General features: G+C 45.0%; 1 protein-coding gene across 5 annotated transcripts; it reads right to left on the bottom strand.

Annotated features, from left to right (window-relative positions):
• Window positions 1-66: 66 nt before the first annotated feature.
• wnk2 (WNK lysine deficient protein kinase 2) lies at window positions 67-26,763 on the bottom strand. Of its 5 annotated transcripts, none has more exons than XM_068712085.1 (27): window positions 25,183-26,763; window positions 19,645-19,817; window positions 18,941-19,161; window positions 18,068-18,225; window positions 17,355-17,443; window positions 16,943-17,162; window positions 15,948-16,215; window positions 15,360-15,655; window positions 13,851-13,973; window positions 13,358-13,390; window positions 11,519-12,187; window positions 11,257-11,306; window positions 10,978-11,140; window positions 10,773-10,889; window positions 10,515-10,685; window positions 10,381-10,423; window positions 10,111-10,272; window positions 9,068-9,942; window positions 8,262-8,319; window positions 8,069-8,133; window positions 7,361-7,950; window positions 7,018-7,250; window positions 6,676-6,909; window positions 6,431-6,529; window positions 4,216-4,260; window positions 3,806-4,125; window positions 67-2,722 (listed from the first exon to the last, which is right to left on the bottom strand). In XM_068712085.1, the coding sequence occupies exons 1-27, from the start codon at window positions 25,843-25,845 to the stop codon at window positions 2,423-2,425; spliced, it is 6,438 nt and encodes a 2,145-aa protein (XP_068568186.1). In that variant the 5' UTR covers window positions 25,846-26,763; the 3' UTR covers window positions 67-2,422. The 5 variants fall into 5 exon arrangements, with proteins under 5 accessions (XP_068568186.1, XP_068568188.1, XP_068568187.1 ...); XM_068712087.1 differs by having other exon boundaries at window positions 6,455-6,529; XM_068712086.1 differs by having other exon boundaries at window positions 10,111-10,260.
• Between the last annotated feature and the right edge of the window lie 435 nt (window positions 26,764-27,198).

The following is a 27,198-nucleotide window of genomic DNA, read 5'->3' as shown; positions in this document are numbered from 1 at the left end:
AAACAGACAAGGACAACATCACTGTTTACATAATCTTGTTTTGAAAAGGGCAAACTCCTCTTTCTCTGTCCGCTGTTTCAACAACTCGGTCACTTGCACACCCACACAAAAATACATATTACCACCCACTTAGAGCTATCAGAAAAATTCAGGACAGGATTTAAAAAAAAAAAAGAAAGGCTGAACTTAATCAGAAATTCAACCGCTTACGTGAGCTTTACTGTTGACACTGAAGGGTCCAGCTTGCCTACTTTGCCGGGGGAACGCTGAAACTTTTCCATGCAAACAGACAAAGTATGTGACTAATATTGTATGGTGTCAAGCAAAAATGAATTTATTATCTCAATCTTCAAGTATGTACAGCGTTAGTGAAATGTACCGATCTGACGAGGTCAGGAATTGGCAGGGAAAACAGGTGATAGAGCAGGCAGAGGGGACCGCACACCTCGCCTCCATTGCAAGCGTCAAAGAGATCAAATACGGGATTTACTGTGTAAAGCACAACGAAAAGAATAGCTGCATAGGAGATGTTCTCGGGAAAAAGAAAAACAATCTATATTTCATCGTGGAAGAAATTCTGCATTTAAGACAAAGTTTAAATCAAAATATTGTCACACTGCGCCAACATGGAGGGTTTTTGAAGCGGCACTCCACCAATTTTATACATAAAGTCCAGTTTACTTATTATTACTTCCACTGTTGTATAATGTGGTTCTGAAAATTAGAAAAAAATAATGATGATGTCAAAGATGATATTGAGCTGCATTATGTGAAATTTAGGGTTACAGCATTTCTGGAGCTTTGACCCATACTGGATCTGGATCATTACACCCAACCTACTTCTTTACTGCGTGGATTTTTTTTTTTTTTTTTCGTTGCCACTACTTTGTTTCACCAGGATACATCATCATACTGTTGCATTCGACAAACTATTCTTAAAGAGGGAAATCTGCTAAGTCAAGTTATACGAGAGAAGTAAATGTCGAAAGGGTAGTTTTTGAGGCGGCGCTATTGAAACAACTGATAGCGTGATGGCGTAATATTTGTTGGAGATTCTTTGAATTAAGTCAGCCATAGTACATACAATTAGCTGTATGAGCCGGATGATCTTGTGAGGCCAGCATTGAATAAACATATATTTAGAAAACCTATGCATTATACAAATAACATGTCAAACAGTTCTCAATAATTCACATTCTTCGTGTGCCTCTAACGTCACCATATCGTCAACATTTATCAAACAGCCAGTTATCTCGTAAAAACCACAAAAGGCAACCATATGTAAAGCTACAGACTGCATTAGAAGAGGTCTGGTATGATATCATGATTCTGACTCATATGTCGGGGTCCTTCATATGGTCTTAATGTCAATTTCTCTTCCTGTAACCCACCACTCCACCCTGTGTGCACACACACACACACACACACACACACACACACACACACACACACAGAATATCACTGTATTCATGCAGGCGGTGGTGCAGGTAGCAGAAGAAGATTTTTGTTTTACAATCTGTGATATTTCATGAACTGCAACATAACCAGATTATAGTGTTTAGTTGTGTTTCGTTGCTAAAGTAAATATGTGTCAATCAACATTCATTATTCAAATCACATAATTTACCTTTGGAGGTGGAAAGCATATATAGAATATCTGGAGTCGGCTTGGAATCTAAATGCTTTTCTTCATAAAACTGAAACTGCAATTCAAGGCACTCTCACAGGTGTTTGTTTGTTGTTTTTTTTCACCTGAAGACAAAATTCAAGTTCATTCAAATCTCTTCAGGATATTTTAAGCGCTTGTGCTGGAAGCATTTCATCGATGAAGAATGAAACCTATCCTTGGGACTGAGAGAGAGCAGAGGAAAAGCGACTGGTCCTAGTGACCAGGATGTCAAGTCTTCACAGTGACGGCATGATGGCGGCTAACGAGGTGTCGCATTAAGACACATATCTGCAGCACCGACCAATGGATTACCTAATGTTACCTGTACAAACACTGGAGCTATGTACAGACAAACAGGAATCAATATATATATATACACACACACACACGGCAACGTACCATGAATGAACACTACATGATGAACATCCAATGAGTGGAATGGTACATTTCTAAGCAAACCAAAAAAAATCTGCTCTTCTAAGCCTGATTGGCCTAATTAGACATCTTTTAATGTACTACTACATTTACACTGCACTCAAGGAGTATGTGCTGTAATATGGACATGAGGTATGTTGATGCAAATTAAACAAATAACATAAAATGCATAAAAAAAAAAACCGAATAGAGATGAGTATGTACATATGATTAGATACATGCCGGTTAAATCTATACAGTATATTCACATACAATGGACTGGACCTATGAGGACATTTCTTTTTGGTAACGGAGTTGGAAGACACAATGCTACTCAGGTTAGAGAGTCCTGGCTTTGGGGTTGGGCGGCTGATATGACGGAGCCGGAATGGGACTGGGGGCGTCCTGGGCCGAGGGCACGGCAGGAAAGGCAAAGACTCCTGAAGGAAGTTGGAAGAGCAACCCAGGCCACTGGCTGACAGAGAGGGGCGAGGACAAGGCCCTGAATGGAGCAGGAGGGCGTAGCTGATAGCTGAGATGGGCTCCTGCGGAGAGGCCGGTCATCATGGTTGACCCCGGGCCATCAGGCCATGACAGGGGAACGCTGCAGGCCTCTGAACCTGGAGCTGTCCATGATACCTAACAGGGTCAGATAATGGGCAGATATTGAACAAATGGTTAGTTACTGTGTGTGTGTGTGTGTGTGTGTGTGTGTGTGTGTGTGTGTGTATAATAACTTTATTTATACAGCACCTTTTTAAAAGCAGAGTTTACAAGCAGAGACCCAACAAAGCAAGACTCACCAAGTTAAGAGTTAAAGCCTGAGAAAACAATACGATGCATGAAACAATAAAACCAATCGATACGAAAAAAAAATGAACCAAGAAGTAAAATAAATGATAATGTAATTTTGTGATTTAAAAGAGTGGACTGATTGTGCGAGCCTTATCTCCTCAGGCAGGTCGCTACAAAGCCAAGGGGCCCTGATGGCAAAAGCACGGTCAGCTTTAGTATTCAGCCTCGACTTTGGAACAGACTGAAGGGCCCCACCTCAGGATCTAAGGCTGCCAGCCTGCTCATAGAGGGGGGGGGGGGGGGTCAACATTGTTTCTATGTATTTTGGGGCCAGTTTAAAATAGCAGCTGTGCTTCTTGGGTCAGCAGGTCTCAAGGGAAAGGTATATCTGTGTGTTGTCTGCGCAGCAACAAAAAGAGACATGGTGACCTCAGCTAACTAACTACCTAACTATAATAATTCAAGGAATAAATAGCATACATGCATACATGGCACACTACTTGCAGTGAAATGTGCTATACAGATGTAGCAGGTAGTTGTGCACAAAGCCCTTTTTTTCCGTGGGAAGCTAAAACTCTATGTATTAGGAAGTCAAATACAATCAGCGATTATGACAGAATAATTGCTGTACTGCAAATGACTGTGTATTTGTGCTGACATCTGACACAGTGTGCATTTTGAGTATTTTAGTCATTTGTGAAGTTTTAATTTATTGTATTTAAAGAAGAAAAAAAAACTAGGTAAATCAAAATGTTTTGTCATTGCCTATTGTTCTCCACTTCAGGCCTCATTATCTAAATACTGTGTTTGTATGCACGGCTTCCACTGTACCTCTTTAATAAACTACATTCTAATAAAGGGTGTTCAAGATTGTAATCATTTGTGTTTCTTATAACCGCGGGGCTACATCACTGGCATGACACTCACATCTGAAGCGCTAGCCAGCTGCCCACGTGTTTGAGGCGCAACCTGATTCCAGAGCTGCCGCCCGCTGATGCTCAGAGAGTTAGTGCGCGGCCTGTGGGTGACGATAAGAACCTCCTGGGCCCAGTCCTCCATCAGCCGCTGCAGGTCTTCAGGCAGGTTGTTCTCGCTGGCGCTCATGGACGAGCCGGCGTACGGCGTCTTGTTGTTGCTGTTGTTGGCCTGAGCTTGGGCCAGTCCCATCACCGGCTGATGAGGAGGAGGCGTGGCGCCCGTAGGCGGCTGCTGTGATTGATTGAAAGCCCCTGGCCCGGCTCCAGACCCTAGGGAGACGCACATGCCATGAGATCCTGTTTATTGGGCTGATATAAACTAACACGAGGCTTTTAGTGAGACACTGTAGTTCCACATACTGTTGCCACGTTCTTTACCGAGACAAAGACGCTTCAGTGTTGACCCTAGAAGACAAAAAAAAAGATTTGAAACAAACGTCCGTTGTCGTTAATATTGTCCAATAACAGGATGCAGTGCAAAACAAAGCTGCTGAATACTGCCGCAAAAAACATAGGACCAACTAAAAGCAAAACGAAGCAATCAGCCCCCGAAAACAAAACTGTCCATTTATTGGCAAAATCATGCAAGTGGTGAGAGCCATATCAAAGTGCAGTGTTGCAGATAGATAGATATAGATATAGATATAGATAGATATAGAGATAGAGAGAGAGATAGAGAGAGATAGATATAGAGATAGAGAGAGATAGAGAGAGAGAGAGAGATAGAGAGATATAGAGATAGAGAGAGATAGAGAGAGAGATAGAGATAGATATAGAGATAGAGAGAGAGATAGAGAGAGATAGATATAGAGATAGAGAGAGATAGAGAGAGAGAGAGATAGAGATAGATATAGAGAGAGAGATAGATATAGAGAAAGAGATAGAGAGAGATAGATATAGAGAGAGATAGAGAGAGAGATAGATATAGAGATAGATATAGAGAGAGAGAGATATAGAGATAGATATAGAGATAGATATAGAGAGAGAGATAGATATAGAGATAGATATAGAGAGAGAGATAGTGAGAGAGATAGATATAGAGATAGATATAGAGAGAGAGATAGAGAGAGAGAGATATAGAGATAGATATAGAGAGAGAGATAGAGATAGAGATAGAGAGAGAGATAGATATAGAGATAGAGATAGAGAGAGATAGATATAGAGAGAGATAGAGAGAGAGATAGAGATAGAGATAGATATAGAGATAGATATAGAGAGAGAGATAGAGATAGAGATAGAGAGAGAGATAGATATAGAGATAGAGATAGAGAGAGATAGATATAGAGAGAGATAGAGAGAGATAGAGATAGAGATAGATATAGAGATAGATATAGAGAGAGAGATAGAGATAGAGATAGAGAGAGAGAGAGAGAGATAGATATAGAGATAGATATAGAGAGAGAGATAGATATAGAGATAGATATAGAGAGAGAGATAGAGATAGAGATAGATATAGAGATAGATATAGAGAGAGAGATAGAGATAGAGATAGATATAGAGATAGATATAGAGAGAGAGATAGAGATAGAGAGAGAGATAGAGAGAGAGATAGATATAGAGATAGATATAGAGAGAGAGATAGATATAGAGATAGATATAGAGAGAGAGATAGAGATAGAGATAGATATAGAGATAGATATAGAGAGAGAGATAGAGATAGAGATAGAGAGAGAGATAGATATAGAGATAGAGAGAGATAGATATAGAGAGAGATAGAGAGAGAGATAGAGATAGAGATAGATATAGAGATAGATATAGAGAGAGAGATAGAGATAGAGATAGAGAGAGAGATAGATATAGAGATAGAGATAGAGAGAGATAGATATAGAGAGAGATAGAGAGAGATAGAGATAGAGATAGATATAGAGATAGATATAGAGATAGATATAGAGAGAGAGATAGAGAGAGAGATAGAGAGAGAGATAGATATAGAGAGAGAGATAGATATAGAGATAGAGATAGATAGAGAGATAGAGAGAGAGATAGAGATAGATAGAGATAGATAGATAGATAGATAGATAGATAGATAGATAGATAGATAGATAGATAGATAGAGAGAGAGAAGGTTAAAAAAGAGATGAGAGATTAGATATGTTATAGCATATCGGGGTGTATGCGGCATGCAGACGTCCATTGCCTAGTAATGGATGGTGGATAGGTAACACAAATACATATGGTGCAAGGTGGATAAATATTACAAGCATCAGTAAGAGACACTTGAAATGTGAGATAGGCCTTATGCCCATAACCTTGATTATCCAAACCTCAAGCTTGTAATTGTCCAATAAACGGTAATGAATGATTCTTCTTTAAAAAAACATTTAATCAATCCAAATCTTTACTTTACTTTTCCTTAAAGTTTCAAGGGTTTGAATAAGCAATATACCTCTTCAACAAAAATACAAGATGAAGGCAGGTGATAAGGATGAGAATTAAACTTATGTAATAATAAAGCCCAGCGGTGTCGCAGAAAATGACAGAAGAAAAGATATCAGTGAGCTAAAAGTAGAGATTATAGATAATAACAATGGAAAAGAAACAAATGAAGCTATGCGGGAAGAGAAGAGATACAAACAGATAGACAAAGACACAGGCCCACTGAGAAATCTAGCTCGTGGCTTGCTACTGGATTTATAGGTCACTCTCTCAGATGTTTGAGGGTAATTAGACCAGCCTGTAGAGGAGCATAATCACAGAGGGGGAGAAGAAACCAAGGTAAGAAGAGCACACAGTGAAACACATTAAGTCGTATGTAGTCTAGTATTAGTGGAAAGACTTTTCGGCTAAGATGCCCGGATGCGTGTTGCTGGTTGGGGTCACCTTGTCCGGGTGGAGCTTGTGTGCCGGCGCCGTCTCCGTGCAGCCCAGCGTAAATATTATCAGAAGACAAAGATCCCTTGAGGGAACAGGGCTGCTGAGTCTGAACGGGCTCTGAGGTGGAGCTGGGAAGGTGGCTGGTGCATGAGCGTGCCCTGCCGTGAGCGGGGATGGACGACCCTTTGGCTGGAGAGCCATTTAAACTCACTGTGGGCTCACCTGTACCCGTAGCAGCACCTGAACACACACACACACACACACACACACACACACACACAAGCATTAGAACGGTGCACTCATTGCTCCTGCTGCAAATATTCAACCTATAATATAAAAGTTACTCACTGGATCTGCTGGAGTCACTGGATTTGGTTGTGACATTTCTAAATTGCTGAACCAGAGGGCTGAGAAGTTTGCCGGGCTTCAGTCTGTGCTTGCTGGACCTCTTCCTTCGACCGGCGTGTGGCGCCACGTGAGAGAGACCCAGGCCGGTGGGAGGGGCTTTGCCAAGCCGGCGATACAGCAGCTCCACTTCCCCCCGCTGATGGGCCTGCAGCTCAGAGATCTCCCTCAGATGTCTGAGGGGACGGAGGCAGGAACACACTGGTCACATTCCAGCTAAAGGACAATATATGTTCATGAGAAGATACTTAATAAGGCCCAGACGCAAACCCCCGGCTACACATACTTCTCCCTGAGCCTCTGTAGTTCCCTCTTCATGTCCGAGTCCTCCATCTCTGAGTCATTATCGCTGCTGGCGTAGGCCGAGCCGTGCACGCCTCCGTGCCTGCTCGGCGAGTCGGAGCTCTGCACGCTGCTGCTGCGCCCTGAGCGACGGAGGAAGGCCACTGCCCTCTTCATGAGGTCGCTTCCTCTGCGCTCAGAGCGAGTGTGTTGAGACGGGGTGGCGGGAGCCAGCTTTGCAGGGCTGCTGTCGGCCCCGGAGTCCGAGGAGAGGAAACGAGCGTGGACCGTGACGTCCACAGCGACGGAGTTCGAGGTCAGGGCGCGAGGCAGGGAGCCCCGCTTGGCCATGGACGGAGGCGTGTCCAGGTAGAAATCAGGCGGGGCAGAGTAGCGGCTGCACCGCGTCCTCTGCGTAATGTCATCTTCGGCGCTGACCACAGAGAAACGGCCGATTGTGGTGGATGCGGTCATGGCCTCGGCCTGGATGTGGTCCTCGCTGGATCCCACAGGGTGTGCCGGTGAGGCGGCACTGCTCCAGCTCCTCTGCTTCACGTCTCGTCTGTTGGCCACTTCAGGAGGAACAGAGATTATCTGCCAAAAGCAAAGAAACATGTGGGTATTCACAGGGCTTCTTGTAACATCAAACGCAGTCGAACCGATCTAAAAGACAATTCTACCTCTTTCTCTTAAATGTGAGGAAAAGCTCTACCTTAAATCGGCCTCTCGTTCCAGAGCAGGAAGCAGAGTGAGGAACGTGTCTCCTTGACATGGAAGCTGCAAAAAACGTCGGCAACAATGAACGCGGTGGCTCTGCAAGTAATCGAGTAAGCACTCAAACAAACAGTTGGATAGAAGTCAATGATACCAGTCTTGTTGCATCGATTAGTGTGTGCTGTACATACCACACACAGCTGAGTCACTCAGTGTGCTCAAACTGTCCATTCTCTCTGGAATTTGAGGCTAATAGAGGTGACATGATGAGAGATCAACACAACAGAGCCATTAGAAAACTACAATACAAACCATTTATCACTGTTCTGCTATATGAGCGTTAATATAGAGATAGTATTCAGATGATGTCTAACTTAATATTTCTGCAGCTTGTGTAAAATAGGTAGTACAGTTTTTCTTGAAATCCTTCATGCACCTAAAATGTATTTCCATGTATACATATGGCTCACGGTATATTTAATCATCTTTTAAATTTATCACACAATTTATTTTAAACCAGCATTAACTGGCAGACTTTTCTAGTTAAAGTAGTCCTTCCCCACATGCAAATAGTTCATTTTAATATACTACATTATAGTTTTCGATGCTTAAATATGTTCATTCTACCACTCCCAAATTGATTGACAGGTCTGCTAACACATAGACTTATATGAAACGATGACAAAAAATAAATAAAAATAAAGCTTTCTTTTAATAAAATAAATTGAAATGAACATAATTCACAAAATCTAACTTACATACACACAAAACAATCCAATTACAAGGGCCACTAGTTGTTGTTCTGTAGCTCTCGGTCATATTGCACAATCTTCCCCAGCAGATCAATACTAAATACTCATTTGACCTTGTGGTGAAATTATTTTGTCAACTGCTGTTTTTAAAATTAAGATCTGAATATTTAAGCCTGAAACTTTTAATTCCCACCGTATTTAAATATTGTTATATAGTTTAATAAATGATGAATAATTGTACTTACCAGCTGTTCTCCCACCCTGTAGCGTCCCTCCCCCATCGGCCCTGGCGTGCTGTTTCCTGACCCTCCCGTGGCGCTCTCTGGACCAGGAGGGGACTGGATGTACTCGGTACCGGAGCCCGGTGTCTCTGCAGTGCCGCCTGATGGATACATGGGAGCATATTCCTGGTAGAGCAAGTTCCTCAGCTTCTCATCCAGAGTTTTTATGGTGCTGTCCACAAAGCCCCCGCGGCCCAGACGTCCTTCGCCGTCTGACTCGCCGGGCCCTGCGCCGTGCTGGGAGGGCGCTGGGCTCTGGGGTACTGAGGACACTTTGGTCCCCCCCACGCTGGAAAAAGGCTGGTGCAGCACCACAGGCTGCTGTGGGCGCTCGCTGCGAGCTGCAGAGGCGTAAGAGACAGACAGCGGCGGCTCTTTGGCTGAACCTGGCTCCTGGAGTGGAAGAGGAGTGAGAGGAGACCCCCCCTGTAAACCGCTCACATCCAGAGACAGGGGCATGACCAGGGGGCAGCAGGGCACCTCGTCGGCCATAGAAGCAGGACACGTCAAGTCGGGCATCTGCTGAGCTGCGTGGATCGGGGAGATGGAGCCCAGAGGGGATCCTCGCGATTCGTCCACAGGCAACGACGTATGTGGGGACGACGGGGGCAGAGTCGGAGCTCTGGGCGGCTGGGCCTGATGAACGCTGGGCTGCGCCGAGCTGCTCGCAGGCTCCACCGATGTCGCTGACTGAAGGGTCGGGGGAGCAGACACAGGGGGGGACAGGGTAGCTAAGAGGAGAGGGTCTGTGTTGGACATTATCGGAGGGCTACAGAATCCATACATATCATAGGCGAAGCCGCCACTGCCACCAGACATTGTGGAGGACGAGCCCTCTTCTGCAGGAGGAAAAACAAAATGAAGATGAGAGAAAATCTATATGTATACCAGCTTTTATTCAAAACACACAGGAGCTGTAGGATGTATTTCATTCAGCCGCCATAGTGTGGCGCTATTGTTCCGTGACGCTGCTGTGTGGCGAAATTGCTCTGAGGAAACAAAGTCACCTCTGGATGCAGACGGCCTTACAGTGCCGCTGTCAGCAGGCTGGGTGGCGGCTGAACTCCCAAGAGACTGTGTGGCTGTGCCATCGGTCGGGGTCTCCTGGCTGGAGGTGGCCGTCTCCTCGACGGGGCAGATGATGAACCATCTCTTCCCTGTGTGAAGAACTGCAATCCAAGAGTTCAAACAATCGACGCACATTGTCTTACAAAGCGACTGTGAGAAACGAGGCATGCCTGTGAATCCATTTTTGAAAGAGATAATCGCTTTTTTACCGTTCTGCTGATAGACAGGCTGAGGCGCTCCAGGCTGCTGACTCTGCAGAGCGAGAGACAGGTGTGAGCTAAGTCAACATGCTATATAGTAACATATATATATGTATATATATATATATATATACCCCTCTTACCTCTCCTAACAGCCCCTCAGAAATCTGGCCTTGCTCAGGACTACAACTCAAGGCGGAGGCCCTTTCACCCTCCATGTCTTCATTCAGCATGTCTTCAGCTTTGTCCACGATGTCCTTTAGCTGGTCAATGAAGATCTCCTTCTCCAGCAGTAGGATGAACCCATTCTCTACCTGCGAACAAACAGTTACAAAGATGTTGAACACGATGTCAAAAATAAAACAACGAAACGAACGAAAACTGTAAAAGGTTCAACTCACCATGTAAGTGGCAATTTCCTCGGGAGCATCTCCGTCCAGATCAAATTTAAACGTCACCATTTTGTGGTTGTGAGTCTCCAGCTGGCATTCGACCATTTTATCACCAGTGTTGCAAACCTGTGTGTGTGTGTGTGTGCAGGGGTTACACTTAACAATCAGACACGTCTACATTTTAAGAAATAAACAACCTTCCACCATGACTCACATTGAGCATGCTCAGTTTGGGCTTGCTGGTCCTTTCTTGGCGGGAGCGCGTGCGAGCAGACTTGCGGTGATGTTTCCTGGGTTTCCCGTCCCCCTTCCCTCCACTAGCCAGGCTGTCATAGCCGTCGCTTGTTTCCTTACCAGACGCCACATCGGAGTTGAGGCTATAAAAGGGAGCGTTAACGTCATCGCCCTGTGGCTTGTGACACGTTTTCATCACAGAAGGCAGATAACGGAATCTGTAAAGAGCTGAGAGACGGCGAAGAAGTTGACAACCCACCTGTCATAAGCATAACTCGGTAAAGATCCGGGTTTGTCTTGAAAAACGTCCTGAAGACAGAAACACGGGCAGGAACAAAACAGTTATTTTATACAGAAATGGACCGTTGCAAGAATGTATAACACTAGTATTAATGTTTACGTGTGCTAACAGCATTTGTCCTTAAAACTTAAACTGATAGGAATGTAATTTGGGAGGCAGCCTGTGGTTTGAACATGCTTTTTCCTGAGCAACACATGTCATCTTTTAAGAGTATGCATACCTCTACACAGGGCTCTTGTTGAAGGGTGCTAGAGGAAGACGTAGAATCAAAGTTTTGCTGAGTTGCAGCCTTGCTGGCGCACTCATACGCTGCTGTCTGGATGCCAGCGGGCTGCAGAAACGGGGCCTGGACTGAAGCTGCGACAGGAGCTGGGTCTGGCTGTGCGACGGGAATTGGGGCAGAGCCTAAACTTAGGATGGAGAGTTTGGGTTTACCAAGTGCATAAGACGTATCTGAGCTTGTAGATGATCCTTTCGGCGATTCAAAAATGTGACCCGACGCCGAGACCGGTGCTTGAACTGGAGCGGAGGCTATGGTTTGAGCTGCTGAGGGAACTTGCATCGGGACTGAAGTTTGGGCTGTAACAACGGTCAAAGCTGGAGTTTGAGGCATGACTGCAGCTTTAGCTGGTACAGGGAGCGTTGGTTGGTTTTGTGCTGGGACCAGAGCTGGAGTTTGTCCCGGGGTTTGAGTTTCAGCTTGGACTGTAGCTGAGATGGAGGCTGGAGCTGGAACTGTAGGAGCTACGGTTAAGTCTCGGTCTGCTGCCGGGGTTACGACATCTACTCCGCTTCCCCAGAGAGGAGTCTGAACAGCAGGCAAGGGAGCGTGGACCGAAGCCAAAAGGTGGAATTCTCCCAAATTACCTTGTGGTGTAATCATCTGTACCTGCAACAAAAAACAAAAAATAGCACATTTAGGCAATTGTTCATCAATTAATGTTTACTGGTAAAATGTTCACCTCTGAATCCCCAAACGCATGCCCTGCATTCATCACACCCACAATTAAGACACATTGCCACCTTAGTATGACAGATTTTCCATGACCCAACCATTACAGTGAGAACTGAGCCAAATATTCACCTGGACAGGCGGCTGAGCCAATTCCTGCTCAGGGTAGGGGGCGGGGTATGGGGTGGGTTGTACCTGGGAGAGACGTAAGGGATGGGTGGTATGGAAGCTACCAATGTTTGTCTGAGGTGTGAGAGGGCCGCCCTGCTGCTGGGGCAAGGCAGGGGACATGGCCATGGCAAAAAGTGGAATAGATAGCGCCGCATCGGGCAGGCGTTGAGGGGTCTGAGGGCTGCCGAGGGTAGGTATAAATGGCCGGGTAGTGTGAGGGGTCGGAGGGAGGGAGCGATAGTGGGGTGATGGTGAGTAGCGGGAGCTAGACATAAGAGGGCGACTGCTGCTGTAGGCACGTGGCAGAGGAGCTGGGGGGAAGGAAGTGGACCTGAGGCCCCCTATTTGAACAACAGGATATGGTGAGGGAAACTGGGAAAGAAGGGAAAATGATATCAAAATGAACAAAGACAACCAGTCGATAGAAATAACATTCACACAGGCCCTTTGTGTATGAATCCTGTAACCTATACTAACATGTGTGGGATGTTTTTCCTAGTTTCTTAGTTTGAGCTTGTTTCTAACGCTACCACAACGCACCCTGTGTGCTGATCTGAAGGGGCAGGAGTGGGGAAGGAGTAAACTGTGGATAACTGGTAGATATGTCAGGAGGATTATTCAGGTGAGGTATCGGCTGGTCAGCAGATAGCTGCTACGGAAGGAAATCAAACGTTTGTTTTCCACTTTTGACTGGCGAGTAAGAATTTTGTGATGAAAATACAAAACTAACTCTGACAAGATGTTGTGTTCTGACAGCTCCACTTTAGTAAAAAATAAAAAAAAAATAAAAAAACGAGCTGCAGGGCAGGTCGAGTTAATGCGAATGAATCATTCTGTGTGGTTTGCAGTGTGTGTGTGTGTGTGTGTGTGTGTGTGTGTGTGTGTGTGTGTACTGTAGCCAGCTGCAGTTTAAGTTATCAGAAACGGTGGCTGTACCTGGGACAGCACAGCGGCTGGTTGGAGGTGGCACTACAGGGAGGAAAGACAAATGGGGAAGGAAACACAAAACTACATGAAAAGCTATTCACACACACACACACACACACACACACACACACACACACACACACACACACACACACATAGATATACAGTATGTGATGAAGTATTTAAAAGGGGACATCAGATGCACTTTGTACCCACCTCACACACAGATACCCTACAAATAGTGCGCTTTCAGATAGCTGGTACCACTAAATTGCAATGGCACATTAATCTCATTTGCATGTAATGGTTTTCAACAGTTGACACTAAATGCCAACGATTAGAATTAGTCATTTTGAATGCCTAACAAGTATTACATACAAGTATAACCCTGAGTGGGTTTCATAGGGTAACATCCAAACGTTTGCCTCCTAATTCTGTTTTTTTTTTTTTTTTTGCGTCTCACTGTTGCCAGGGCCTTCTTGCAGATAGACGCATGCAGTACCTGCTCCTGGCTGGGTTGAGCAGTAAGCTGTGGCTGTAGAGCCGGGTCTGCAGCTGGGAAGCTCTGCGCTGTCGGTCGACTCTGGTGCACAATAGGAGCTGGTGTAGCCGGAGCAGAAACTGTCTGTCAGAAACACACAAGAGAGGTCACATTTACTCAACCTAATAGTACGACGCCGTCGTGTTTGTTTGTTTACAAAATCAAGCTCAAGGGTTAAAATGTTCAGTGTGTCAAAGCAAAGTAGAGAGGGATATGTTTGTCAGCAGTTGGAAAGGTTTAATAAGGCATGCTGGAATGGAAAAGCGATGTTATAGCGTTACTCATCAGCCACACTAAGACAAGAGACCTAATGTTAGACTCGGCAGGAGCAGAGACTGGATGCTGGGCTGGCTTTGCTGCCGTCATGGAAAGGCAGGAGGATTGAAGTAGCCGGCAGAATCGTTAAAGGGAACAGCAGTCCGCTGCTACGCAGGACTTAGCCTTCTCTAACCTACCAGTGGATCCGGTCTGCCTTCACTGTCATGTACTGATAACAGCCGATCCCTGTCCAGATTTAAGCTAGAGAAGAGTGGGACATCCGGACTTTGCCTCTTGTCTGTATGCTCAACCACTGAGGAGGTAGCGCCCCTGACCTCCCCACGGCTGTACACTGGCTCATTAGCGGACAGGGTGGGGGAACTGGTCCTGCGGTTGACGATGTGATGGAGACAGTGGTCGAGAAGAGTGAGACGTCCGCCTTCACGCAAACTCCGTGGGAGCAAAACTTGCGGGCGTTGGGATGGATGTGACGACGAAGTCAGCGGGGTTGGTTCACCGTTTGATGATGGGGGGCAGGGTGAGGCCAAAAGAGAAGGTAGAGTGACTGCAGGAGACCTTGCCAGATGAGGAGACGCGGGTGAGCCTAGCTTAGAGACTGACGCACAATGGGAAGATGTGGAGACGGAGTGTATATGTGTGCGTCCCGGAGATGCGCCTTCCTTTGTCTTATCCCTCAAAAGGCGAAACACGCACGCCTTGCAGTGGCGGTGGGGCTGCGGGCTGCGTGGCGCGGTCAGACGGAGCTCTGAGGGAAGTCGTAAATTCAGGAGGGGTGAATTGAAATGACTTGCTGAGTCATGATGAGAGTGTTGATGCGGGGGCAGTGGGGAAGATAATAACGATGGATTCTGGGCTGAGTTAGAGGATAGGAAGTCCGCGCCACGCGCTGAGTTCTCTGTGCTTTTTGTTGAAGCCGGATCCTGTGACGGACGCAGACGGGGGCTTTTATTCATCGTCTTAGTGAGAGAGTGTTTCTCACGCCGTGACAGCTCAACCAGGGAGGCGCTTCCACGCCTAGAACGCACTGTGCTCTCAGCGATGAACAGGTCGTCATGACATGCAAAGGGATCACTGTAGTGACGCTGATCAGGCATCGTTCCCAAAAAAATGAAATAAAAATGTTGTTATTTCAGAAAGCAAATGAAGGATTTAAGAAAGTTGCTAACAGAAATAAGAAACGCCGTCACTCACTGTTTGAGACTGATAAGGCCCCTGCTGCAGTTGTGCTGCAGGTTGATGGTAGGCCCCAGGATGCAGCTGCTGGTAGGCTCCCTGGTGTAATTGAGTGGATGTTTGTGTGTAGTTTTCATGAGAGGCCTGTGCTGCGGGTTGCTGGTAGGGTCCCTGCTGCGGCTGAGGCTCGACCTGCGCAGAAGGACTGTAGATCTTCTGAGTCGTGGAAATGGGCTCTGGAAGCGACTGGTAGGGGCCATCCTGCTGTTTGTTGAGATCATCTAAATGCATGGTCGCGCTCACTCTGCAGTCAGCTGTAATAACAAACATTATAATTCACAGCGGTCCTCCGCAGGAAGGACAGACGCTGAGGAAGGACAGCGGAGAAGCATCTCATTCAAACTCAAATGCTGGGTGACGATGCCTCATTGATGACTAATAGGTGCTACTCAATCGCTGCAGTCAACTTTTTCTTGTTTACAATCGCAAATACCGATTTAACAGTTTTAAGTCATCGTCAGTTGTATTTCCTGTTAATGGATGACATCAAATTAACAGTAAAACTGAACGATACGTTAATGTGTTCTTCTAATTGCGGGTTCTCACATGTGGCAGATGTGGCGACTGGCACGGTGCAGATCAGGGTCTGCTGCTCCGCCTCTTGGTCCGCATGATCCGCCGTAGCTAATGCGGGCGCCTGCGGTGCGACGGCACCGGGAACCTGCAGCAGGTTCGGCTGCGCCTTCTTCACAGCTGCTTCGCCATTCCCCGACGAGACGGTGCGCTCCCTCCTCCATTTGATGAGAGCCACACGGTCACGGATGGACTTCCCGACTATCTTCACGTCACAGTCCAGGAAAAAGCCCGATTCCACCTGCAGGACACATGCAAGAGACCCACTGCAGCTCAGCTCAATCATCAAATCTTCATTTTATTCGACCCCGTGAACAACAAGAGCTGCCTGTTCGTGCCTTCTCAAACGTTTTGCTTGGAAGAGCAAGGATCAATACTGTTCATTCCTCAAGCGTGTGATTACAGACATGATCGCCCGCCAACCCCCAGTTACATCACACCTAATTAAAAAGGCCCGAGATTGTGTTCCAAAGTACTATTACTAGACACTTCTATATCCTGAAATGTGTGACATAATGATACTGCAGAGGTAATAATCCACATCAAGTCGTCCCGATATGTCGAAGACACATTATTGTGTGTTATTGTGCCCATACCACAGCCACTTATCGACGGCAAACACACAAGAAACTGCGTTCAAATCCCCATCCAGTTTGGTTTTTGGTCCGTTAAATCAATGGGAGTCGGGCCTGTTTCACCGATGAGCTACCTGGTAATGTAGCAGAGAGCGGTAGTGTTGCTATGGTTACCTGCAGCTTAATATTCCTTATGTGCTGAATTAGAGCTATTTTTGACACAACACAGCCGTACCAAACCAGTCTACAAGAAGGGATCATAGCCGTGGAACACCTGGTTTCAGACCTCTAACTGCCACCCACTAAGTGAAACAGACTAATAATAAAGTTAACCCTACAACTATTGTCTGTGTATTGAATAAAATACATTTATAAATTAAACAAACAGTTTACCATTTCTTGGGCGACAACCTCCGGGACTTCGTTTATCAAGTCAAAGGAAAACTCAATGGCACCAGTGTCCTTATACTTCCCCTTCAGCTTTTTGGTATCCTCCACCCACAGCTTCAGTGCAATGGAGGATTTCTTCCCATCATCCTCTTCATTGAGCTCCACCCTCACACCTGTATCCTCTGCAAAGAAGGCGTGGTTCAGGAGGTCCTTGATGGAGTACCTGCAGGAAATACACCAGGTACTGCCCGTTAAAGGTCGCGATGATAGTAACCCAACCCACGCAGAAACATCAACTGAGTCAGAGACAAATATCGGCCGCAGAAACAAAACAACAGCGTTGAGGTGAGGATCGCCCGCTTGCTACGTACTAAATGCATCACGGGACACAAGTCAAAAGTCCTGCTCCACTTACCTTTCTTCCTTTCTGTGGCAGATACATTCCCCGATTATTTCTTTAATTTCTGGGTCACTGACTTTGCTGTAGCTGGCAGGTTTCACCCCCTGCAAAACAGAACCAGCATTAACACACACTCATCAACGTACACACACAAAACAGCAGAACTTAGCATGTGACTGCATACCAAAGAAAGTACATAAAAAAAAAAACGGTGTTTGCAGTGTTAAAACACATTCATTACAAAAACACATGTTCTCCCAGACATCTCAAGAAGCTACTGCTGAATGAGAGGACGACTAGTCGAGTCAATAATCAATTAAGAAGTCATTTATACAATACAACATCGGATGGTTAAAGTGAGACTGTGTAACCATTGAAGTAAGAAATACCACATCCTTCTTAAAAATGATAAGTTGAATATGTAAAACGCAGCCTTACTTGCTCTGGTATGACTTTGGTAGCTTATGTTAGCAAACATTTCTACATTTCTGATTTACTTTGCTGACTTTATGACTCTTAAATACGACATTTAAGACTTATTTTTGACTTTGGTTAAATGTGGGGAGCCAGTGTCATACGTTTTAACATTTTAAAGAAAGTCATTGCATAGTCAGTCTGTCTATTAATATATAAAATAATTGGTTGCAACCTCTGTACATGTCTCCGAGCCACAGACAACATATTTGATTCATTTTGTTAGAGTTTAACAGCTTTAAGCGTGAACTCACGCTGGTGACTTTGCGGTAGATCTGAGCAGCATTTTGACACTCGGAGTATGGATATTCTGAGGTGGCCATCTCCAGCATGCACATCCCAAAGGCGTAGACGTCCACCGCCTCGTCATAGTGCTCCTCATACATCTCTGGGGCCATGAACTCCGGAGTGCCTGGAGAATTAAGGCAAAGAGAGGGAGAACGATTAAGAAGTCATATGCAGTTATCGGTGTGTCAGCCTGTTTCAGTAGGATCGATAGCAGCCAATACAGCTGCTTAATCGTGAGTCCAAGAATTTAGCGATCACTCAAATGGAAGAGAACAGAGAATTAATCAAAAAGGTGAAAAACACAAAGATGTTCTTTCCAACTTTAACATTTTTTTTTAGCATTAATCTAGTGGATTTCTGTATTACCGATGGATCACCTACAGCAACCTACGCCTACAGTGTTTGTGAAACGCGTAGCGACAAACTCACACAGAGATATTGATCGACCCTTTTAGCATCGGTGATGTTTTCTGGCCGCAGGAAGAAGCTGTTTCAGTGAAAAAGCCTTAAAAAAAAAAAAACATCCCTACTGTACAATACCGGCTCAGCGGCAAACAGACCGATCAGCAACTAGCTGATGAGACTAAAGAGACACATATTTCCCTCGGGAGTTGGTGGAAACCAAAAAGACAGAGGTTAAAGTAGAGAGGATATTGATCTTGCATTCCTCAGGTTACCACAATTTCAAATGAATGCTAATTAGAAGTTTCCCATATCAACTTAAAAGGTGATAATATGTCTGTTTACATTCACCGCTTGCCCCAGAGAGCCCAAAAGTTTCTGCAGGTTTAAATAAATATTCAATAATAACACGTTTTGCCAAATAGCCGACGACTAACCAATGACACTTTTAGCAAAGGAGGCCCTCTTCAGTGTTGCCAGGCCCAGGTCTCCTATTTTGACGGAGCCCGTGGGACCAGTGATGAAGATGTTGTCACACTTGAGATCTCTGTGGATGATCGGAGGAGTCCTTGTGTGGAGGAAGTGGAGGCCTTTGAGGATCTGCCTGCACCAGCTCCTAAGAACTTTAGGCTTCATCACCTTAAAGCGCTTCAGATACCTGTGGGAGGAGCAAGATGTCCCTGTTGTCACCAGGTAAGCTACATTCCATTCGAGACGCATTGAATTATGAATTTGACATATCAAGGTCTGTCCCCTCTTGTCACTGTGTTGATAAAATGTTAAATGTAAAAGCTGTTGCAAGTTAGTATTGCTTCCATTAAGCGTCAGCTGCAAACATGAATCTCTGATGACTATTCTCAAACCAATCTCCTCATTTTGACTTCCTCAAAAAAATTGAAATGTTCCCCACAAGGTCTACTTCTTTCAGTCTCTACAGTCTAGTATTGAATTTACTGTAATGGCATCATTCAATTTGTATGAAACTTGATACACATGAAGCAGACAGACTAACGGTCATTACTATCAGGTGTTTTAAAAACTGACTAATACAAGCGGCAATAAAAGACTCATATTCGCCGCTTACGCTTAGCGAATATAGCAAGATAATTATAGAAAATAGTGTTTTCATATTGACTCTCACGTTTTAAGTGTCCCTGAGGTCATCAGCTCTGTTACCAGAACGATGCACTTCTTCCCTTTAACCGGTGATTCCCAGAAGTCATAAAATCGCACGATGTTGGGATGCTGGAGAGCTTTTAGCATCTCTGCCTCCTCTTTGAACCTCTGTCGCTCAGCTTTGGATAGTTTCCGTTCCTGGGGGAAAAAAGCAAAAATATATATTATTATTTTTTTGGAAATATTGGCAGACACAGAATACAATAAACATGTACTTTGACTAATATTTCCATTCCACTGGTACACCCACCTAGAAGAACAGAAAAGTAAATAAATAAAAAGGTCACCTCATTCTGCAGTGCCAGACGTCATTATATATATATATATATATATATATGTACATAAACACACACATACACTGTGCATCTGTATGTAGACACGCCTACAAAGTAAATACACAATCATCACATCATACAAGCACAATATGCCCAAAAATCAAATGACAACAGGATAGGCCAGTAGGTAGAAACCAGAGTCAAATTATTACTTGTCCAACAGAAAGAGAGTCAAATTAATAAATGAATCCAAAAAAAACAACAACCCGGTTATGTTCTATTGTGCACCTCATGATTTAGGGTCTAGACCAAGAAATCCTGCTCGGGGGTATCAGGCATAGTTTCCCTAGGTATGTCAGAACCGGGTCCCAGGCGGAGAAGAATTTGTTCCTTGACCCCCTAAGTGAGTATTTTATTTTCTCTACTTGTATGAATCGCATCAGGTCACTAAACCACGTAGACGCCTCAGGTGGATTTGTTGATTTCCAATGCAACAGTATTCTTCTACGAGCAAAAAGTGTCGTAAACGCCACGATGTGTTTTTATGTTTCTTTCTTATTGTAGAGCGTCGTCTATCTGTGACACCAAATACAGCTGACGCTGCTTATTGGGTTGGAAATCAATATTCAGAGCCTCAGATAGTGCTTTAAAGATCACAGACCAGCACTGGGCATAAAGCACTGTTCCACATGTCTTCTTCTATGTCACCCCCTAGCTCACCTTCCCAGTCCGCCCTTATCAGTTCTTAAGAAAAGGCGAAAACAGTCACGTATTCTTGAAATTAGCCTTTTTTGAGTCGAATGGGAATTCTAGCATATCATCTAAGCCTGACACTGAAGAGATGTTTGGAAAGTTAGGGTCATGACACTTTTTGATTTGGAAATATCGAAATAAGCCGGACCGAGGAAGGCTAAATTTGTGTGATAAATCCTCAAAGCTGGCAAATAGGGGGGGGGGGGGAGGTGGTTATTTTGCATATAGGGCTTATGTTAAGAAGATAATTAAAACCATATCTTGAGGGTATTGATGACGATTGTTTGTGAAATGTGAGATAGAAACTGGAAGACTGGAAGTGACCAGGGCTGTAAGAGATGCTGATCTAGAATATAGTTCTTTTAATGATAAACAACGTATTCCCAGTTCATCCACTCATTTTGTTTCAGTATTCTGGAGCCTCATCAGAGAGGGAGCTCCAGCAGTGGTCAATTTGTCCAAATCGAACACGTTGAAGGGCCGGTGGAAGAGGAAGGAACTGAATCACCGTCTTTGTCGGGTGTTTTTCTTAAATCGAGTGGAAGACACGATCCACTCTCAACCTCCTTTAGAAGTCTCTTAGAACTTCCTCGTGTTTGCAGTGAACACAGCCTTGTCATTTTGAGTCGGTAAACATAGCTGGTCTGAACTATTTGCTCTTTTTTCTTCGTCACTAGTGTGTGTTTAACACACGGCACTAAACCCCCTCAACTATGAATGGAATACTGACATTTCCAGAAAAAGTAAAATCCTTAATTAATCCGGTGTTGTGATACAGAGACCGGCACACATCTGTCCTGACAGATAAGCAAAAGATTAAATTGCATTTTAATCAGTCAAATGTGCTGCTGGTAAAAAAAAAAAAATGGAACAAATAGAAAATACTATTGAGAGTTTATAACGGCAAGTTAGGGATTAAGTATTTTCCATCACAGAGACCAAAACAAGAAGAAAAATGTTCACAATTCTTCAGGGTTCATCGTTGGGTGTACAGGCCTGAGTGAATCAGTGTATGCTTGATCAATATTTTGGCCCCTGCCTTCCCTGAACTGTTGTATAAATAGTAAAAAAAAAACAGCTGACAGCGAACATCCTCTACATTTCTGTTTCTCTCCCGTCAGCATGGCAGATACAACCCAACGGCCTCCGCCGCGACAAACACTGAATGACCTCTGGATTTTCTCTGCCCCTGTCTCAATATACCCATTTAATGGTGAGGATGAGGGTGCATTTTATGCCTGGGAGGCACACTAATATGGTATTGGTTATTGATTGATGATGGGGGATCGGATTTCATTCACAGAACACGTTGACCTATGCAGCGTGTGCGGCCTAAGGCGTCTTAGATTAGACTGCTCCCTTCACAATGCTCATTCTGATCTATAACAAATATATTACGGTTTGTCTTATGTATTTTTAACACACAGATTATTACCGATCCTTTATAGATGGAAGATCTGAGCAGGGTGTGGCACTTACAACACATAATCCGCTTCACAGAGACTTCATTTTGCACAATAAATGCTGTGTAAGTGCATAAATTATTGACATTTGTATCTGATGGAGTGCGGAGTGATGAAGACACATTAATATACATATAGAACTCCTGTTTTCCTGTGTATCAAATACTACAAGTCTTACTCCCTGTCCTTAGCTGAACCCTCCCTTTCCCTTTCCCTCTCTCTCTCTCTCTCTCTCTCTCTCTCTCTCTCTCTCTCTCTCTCTCTCTCTCTCTCTCTCTCTGTCTTGGTGCAGAGGGCTGCATCAGCAGGATTCACCTTCCAGACACATCTGTGTGGTAATACACATCAGGGGTATGAATCCATGTTTGATATTCATTGTTAAGCCATCAATCAAACATTTAATGTGCAACAGCGGGGCACAGATCTCAAAGTTGTAAAGTGTTTTGGCAATTTTCGAAATATCTTTTTTTTTTTCATTTCCGGCAGCCCGGCAGATATTTCCTCATCATTTTGTGGATTTAATAAGTACCAAGACAAAGCGGCCTGGTTTACTTGACACCAGGCATAATCAGATTCCTAAATCGTCCTATGAGCGTCTATGTTTTCTGCTGTCTCATTCTCTGCCTTACCCTCAAACACACAGACAGTAAACTCTGTAAGTTGCAGTGGCTTTGCACAGAAGCTCTGAAGGACAAGGCCTCATCTCTGGGGACAGAGTGGTGGAATCCTCCCTAGATCTCCCCTCAGAACCTGCTCATACCCAAACACACGCTCACACACACACACTGTACAGCAACACTTACTGTAGAGATCATCATGCATGATGAATGCCTTTCAAAAAAAAAAAAAAAAAAAGAGTACTCATCCTCTTGAAACTCCCATTAATTATGTACAAGTGTTTAAAAATACCGGTTTCTCTCTCTCTCTCTCTCTTGCAGGAAATACGGAAACAAACCTTTTAAGGCACACTTATGTTAATGTTCTACACATGAACACTAGTGAGTGAGTACCGCTCAACCCTGGGTTATTAAATGCAAGTGACAAAAGCAGAGGACCGAGTCTGAAATGCGGGATGTAACGAGGCGATTCATTACCTTTGCGCACAATCAATAGTGGGCTCACTGTGTTACCTCCTGCAGCGATTGATTGAAAAGTCACATCTGAATGAGCCTCATTACATGTGTATTAGTATAGTGCATGCATCAACAAAAACCGAGAACTTTCAGTGGCATCCCTTCGCCTCACTGGAATCTAGCGTTAGCGTTGTCGTTGCCAACAGGAGCTGTGAGATAAGCACAAGGTAATGGTGATTTAACTCTGCGTCCGAACCCCGATTGAGTTCTGCTGTAATTTGTATTTATTATTCCCTCTGGGCCTGACAGGGTGAACCTGGATTCTGCAAGAGTAGGAAGACAACAACAACAACAACAACAACAACAACAACAAAAAAAAGCATCTTCTCGGTTCGTTCTGAAGCTGCACTAAATCTAAAAAAAAAAAAAAAAAGATCCTGCTGCAGGGCTGCGGATCAAAGTCGCAAGCATTATTCTCATTATGACAATTTAAAGTGAACTGAAGGTTCATGAGGTGAAATCGAGTTGCTGACTCAGCCTGAACCAGATATATTTATTTGGTCCCTGGGAAATAGCCGGTGCAAAGAAAGAAAGTTTGGTACAAATTATGCCTTTCTAGGAAATCTGTCAAAACAACCAATTACCAAGGAAATGAAGAACTTTTCCTCACAGATCCGAAACTTTAAAAAGGACACGCACACTAGTTTTGTTTAAATGTGAGCCTGCACAAGTGTCCGCAGTATATTCTGTGGACTGAGCCTGTTTTATAGAAGAATACTTTACAAAAGCAGTAATTCTCACAGCAGTACGACACTTCATTGACTGTTCTCTGCACATTTTGAGACCCGGAAGGACACCCGCTGTCTACAGGTCTGCACGGGCTAATCTGTATATCACATGGATAGCATTTAAACTGGTCATTGCATTACCTCATACACAGATTAGTGACACAGTAAGCTGTCGCTGCTGTGAGACTGTGTATTCATCTGTTTCCCCCCGCGTATAAAAATGGGACTAATTGAAGTGTCCACATGTTCAATAGAACAGAATTACTTTTGATTCAAGTCAATTCTAATTGAACAAAAGTATGCAGCTGAAAAGGAAATCGTATTAACTTCTTTGGGGGGGGGGGGGGGGGGGGGGGACATGAAAATAAATGATGGAAACATTTGGGAGAGCCGGTGCAACGTGAGCGCTGACAACAAGTCAAAAGATACAAAAAAAGCTACTCTTCCTCCTCACTCTGCCCTGAAACAACATACTCTGAGCGATACTTGTCCTCAGTTCCACAGTGAGAACAAATACTTCAATAACGGCTCGATAACAATAACATTATTGAAAACAGAATGGGGTGACCCAGCATCTCACCTGGGTGCTGTGCAGCGTAACGCTACACACACACAATATGAGATTATAAAAACAGTAGAACAGCACTGCTCTGTGGCTAAAAATCATTACGTCAATAAGGAAGTGCGATGTGATCACTGTGATCAACAATTTGACCCTGATCCTGCACTGGTACAGTAACTGGTAACTAGAGGGGAAGAACAAAGCCAGGAAATAAACGTAATAACGCCCTGAATAATCTGACAATTAATCCATATTCACTATTAGATGTTGAGGCATTTAAGCAGTGTAAAGTGGTGAATTCACAACATACTACCTGAGAGTTTATGAGATATTATAGGTGGTTAGGATGAGAAACGTTATGTGCATGTGTACCTGTTTCAACTTTAAATGGAGGATGTTACAGTGTAATTACAACAGCCCTGTTTTCTGGAGAAACGCATCCAGAAAGTAGTCCTATCCTGTTCCCTGGACCAAAAACTACTGACTTTTTCTGTGTGTTTTTAAACCAGCCAATTACACGCGGTCCTATAATCCCATAAGCCTATCATTGACTGAGTGATGCTGGACTTTGAATGATCAATGAACCCACCTGCAGTTCACACCATGCCACTTCGACCCAGGTGTCGGTGTCAAGACCCTTATAGACGGTCTTGAAAGACCCCCTCCCCAGCTCAATGTCAAACTTGAGGAAGCGACCCCCGGGTGACGTGGACACAGCCTTCATCCCGGGCTCCTCTTCGTTCTCGTCACTTCCTGCTTTACCTGTGACATCCGAGGGCGCGACCTCTACCTTCGGCTCGGGCTCGCTGCTGTCCCCCTTCTCCTCGTCGGCGCTCACGCTCTCCGTGGCGCTCTCCTTCTTCAGCCCCGCCTGGCTCTCCGGGCTTGGAGTCTCCTGGAGGCCCAGGCGGGTTCCGTGCAGAACCCGGGTGAGACTCCGATCGACGATCGTCCACAGGGGCACCGGGCTGCTGTTGACACACTCCGGCGTGTCCACTGGCTGCTGGCTGGTGTCTTCGGTGTCTGACACCCACAAACTCCGCCGAATGAACCTCTGTCGGACCAGCGCCCGGTAGTCTGTGGAGGGGTACGCGCTGGGGTCACTTGCTCCTCGCAGGGCTTCGATTTGGATGTTGACATTGTGGTCCGTGCCATTCTGATAAATAAGCCCACGCGCGTTTGCATTAATGTCCGAGTCTAAATTGGGTGCTGAGGAATATGTGGATCCCAGTGGCGGATCCGCCGAATCCATCCCTGGTAGATTGTTAAGCACTTACCGGCGACATTGCGCTGGGGAGGGTGATGAGCATGCTCCTCTCCTGCTGGTTGGGAGAGTTTGCTGCCTGTTACCTGCAACACTCGCACGCAGTGACGCAGTTCGCCCAGCTCAGGATGTATGGCCGCTTTTATTCCTTGAATTTGTTTAGGACACAGAACACCCCCCACGGAACAGAATTGTCCGGCTCGGATGATGCGCGCATCGCTTCCGTGCCACCTCACGCCCCGGGTCCACCTTGCTGCAATACAAGCACCAGAGCCGTTCACGTTAAGCCTGATGTCATTGTCAGTTTCACCCTAAGAGCTCACGAAAACAGTTCCCTCCACGTTGCATATAAGGTTCCCTCCCCCCTCGATCCAGCTCCAAACTATAAAAAGATGTGATGTTGTTCCGCGGACAAATCGCTGGCCTACAGTGGACAGGCCAGGATGTTGAGGATGTGCCGTTTACTAATCCCTCCAAAGACACCGCACGGGACGATCACGTGCGCAGCTTGTCATCCCCTGTAAAGACCCATCCTCCCGGCTCTGTTTTTGTGCCAAATAAATAGCAGGTGTTCCGGGGTGAAAATCGGAATAAGTTCCGAGAAGTGGCGCCTCAGCTTCTCTGCATTGCTCATTTAATATCCTCGCGCACTTGTCTTTCCTCTGGTTGTCCTGGAGAAGCGCAGAGACGGAGACTCTGATCAGTTCATGCTCACTGCGGCACAGTTTCTCCTCAGGTTGAAGCAGGCAGCGCTCAGCGCATCTACCGTCCAGCTGGTGCCACTGGTACCTTCCTGTATTCCATCTCTTTCAGTTTTGGGAAAACTAGAATATTTCACGGCATAACCCACGCCCCTAGCAACAACACGCATCCAATAACTCGGCACGTTTTTAGGCGGCACCCTCAGTCTCCCGTGACACTATGCTGTGTGGACCACACTACACAGTCCGCCTCCACGGTGACGCGATAAGCCTCCGATGGTAAGATGACTGTGAAAGCCCACCAACCCGGAGGGACGCTGATGGGAATTATGGGATAACGGATAACACGCACCGGACCCCATCTTAATTATGCAGCCGACTCAACCACAATGAGTCTGCGCAGGAGAGGCTGGTGAATGCGACTCCTTCACTAGATTTATTAGGAATATGAAATGCTTTCTCCAGTAAATTCTCCATAAAACACAATGTGTTTCCAGAGCTATATTACTGTATGAGAAAGGTGTTTTCTGTATCATTTATACTTTTATATTTATACTTCCTTGACGTTGCACATCGTGTGCGCCTATTTGACATGGTTCCATGTGAGTTAGCCTACTATGTGAAGTCAATAAATGCGACT

This window comes from Cebidichthys violaceus, unplaced genomic scaffold (assembly GCF_023349555.1).
Source record: "Cebidichthys violaceus isolate CVI_PGR_0920_01 unplaced genomic scaffold, fCebVio1.0.p SCAF_17, whole genome shotgun sequence".
NCBI lineage: Eukaryota > Metazoa > Chordata > Actinopteri > Perciformes > Stichaeidae > Cebidichthys > Cebidichthys violaceus.
This window is presented reverse-complemented; position numbering and strand designations above follow the sequence as displayed.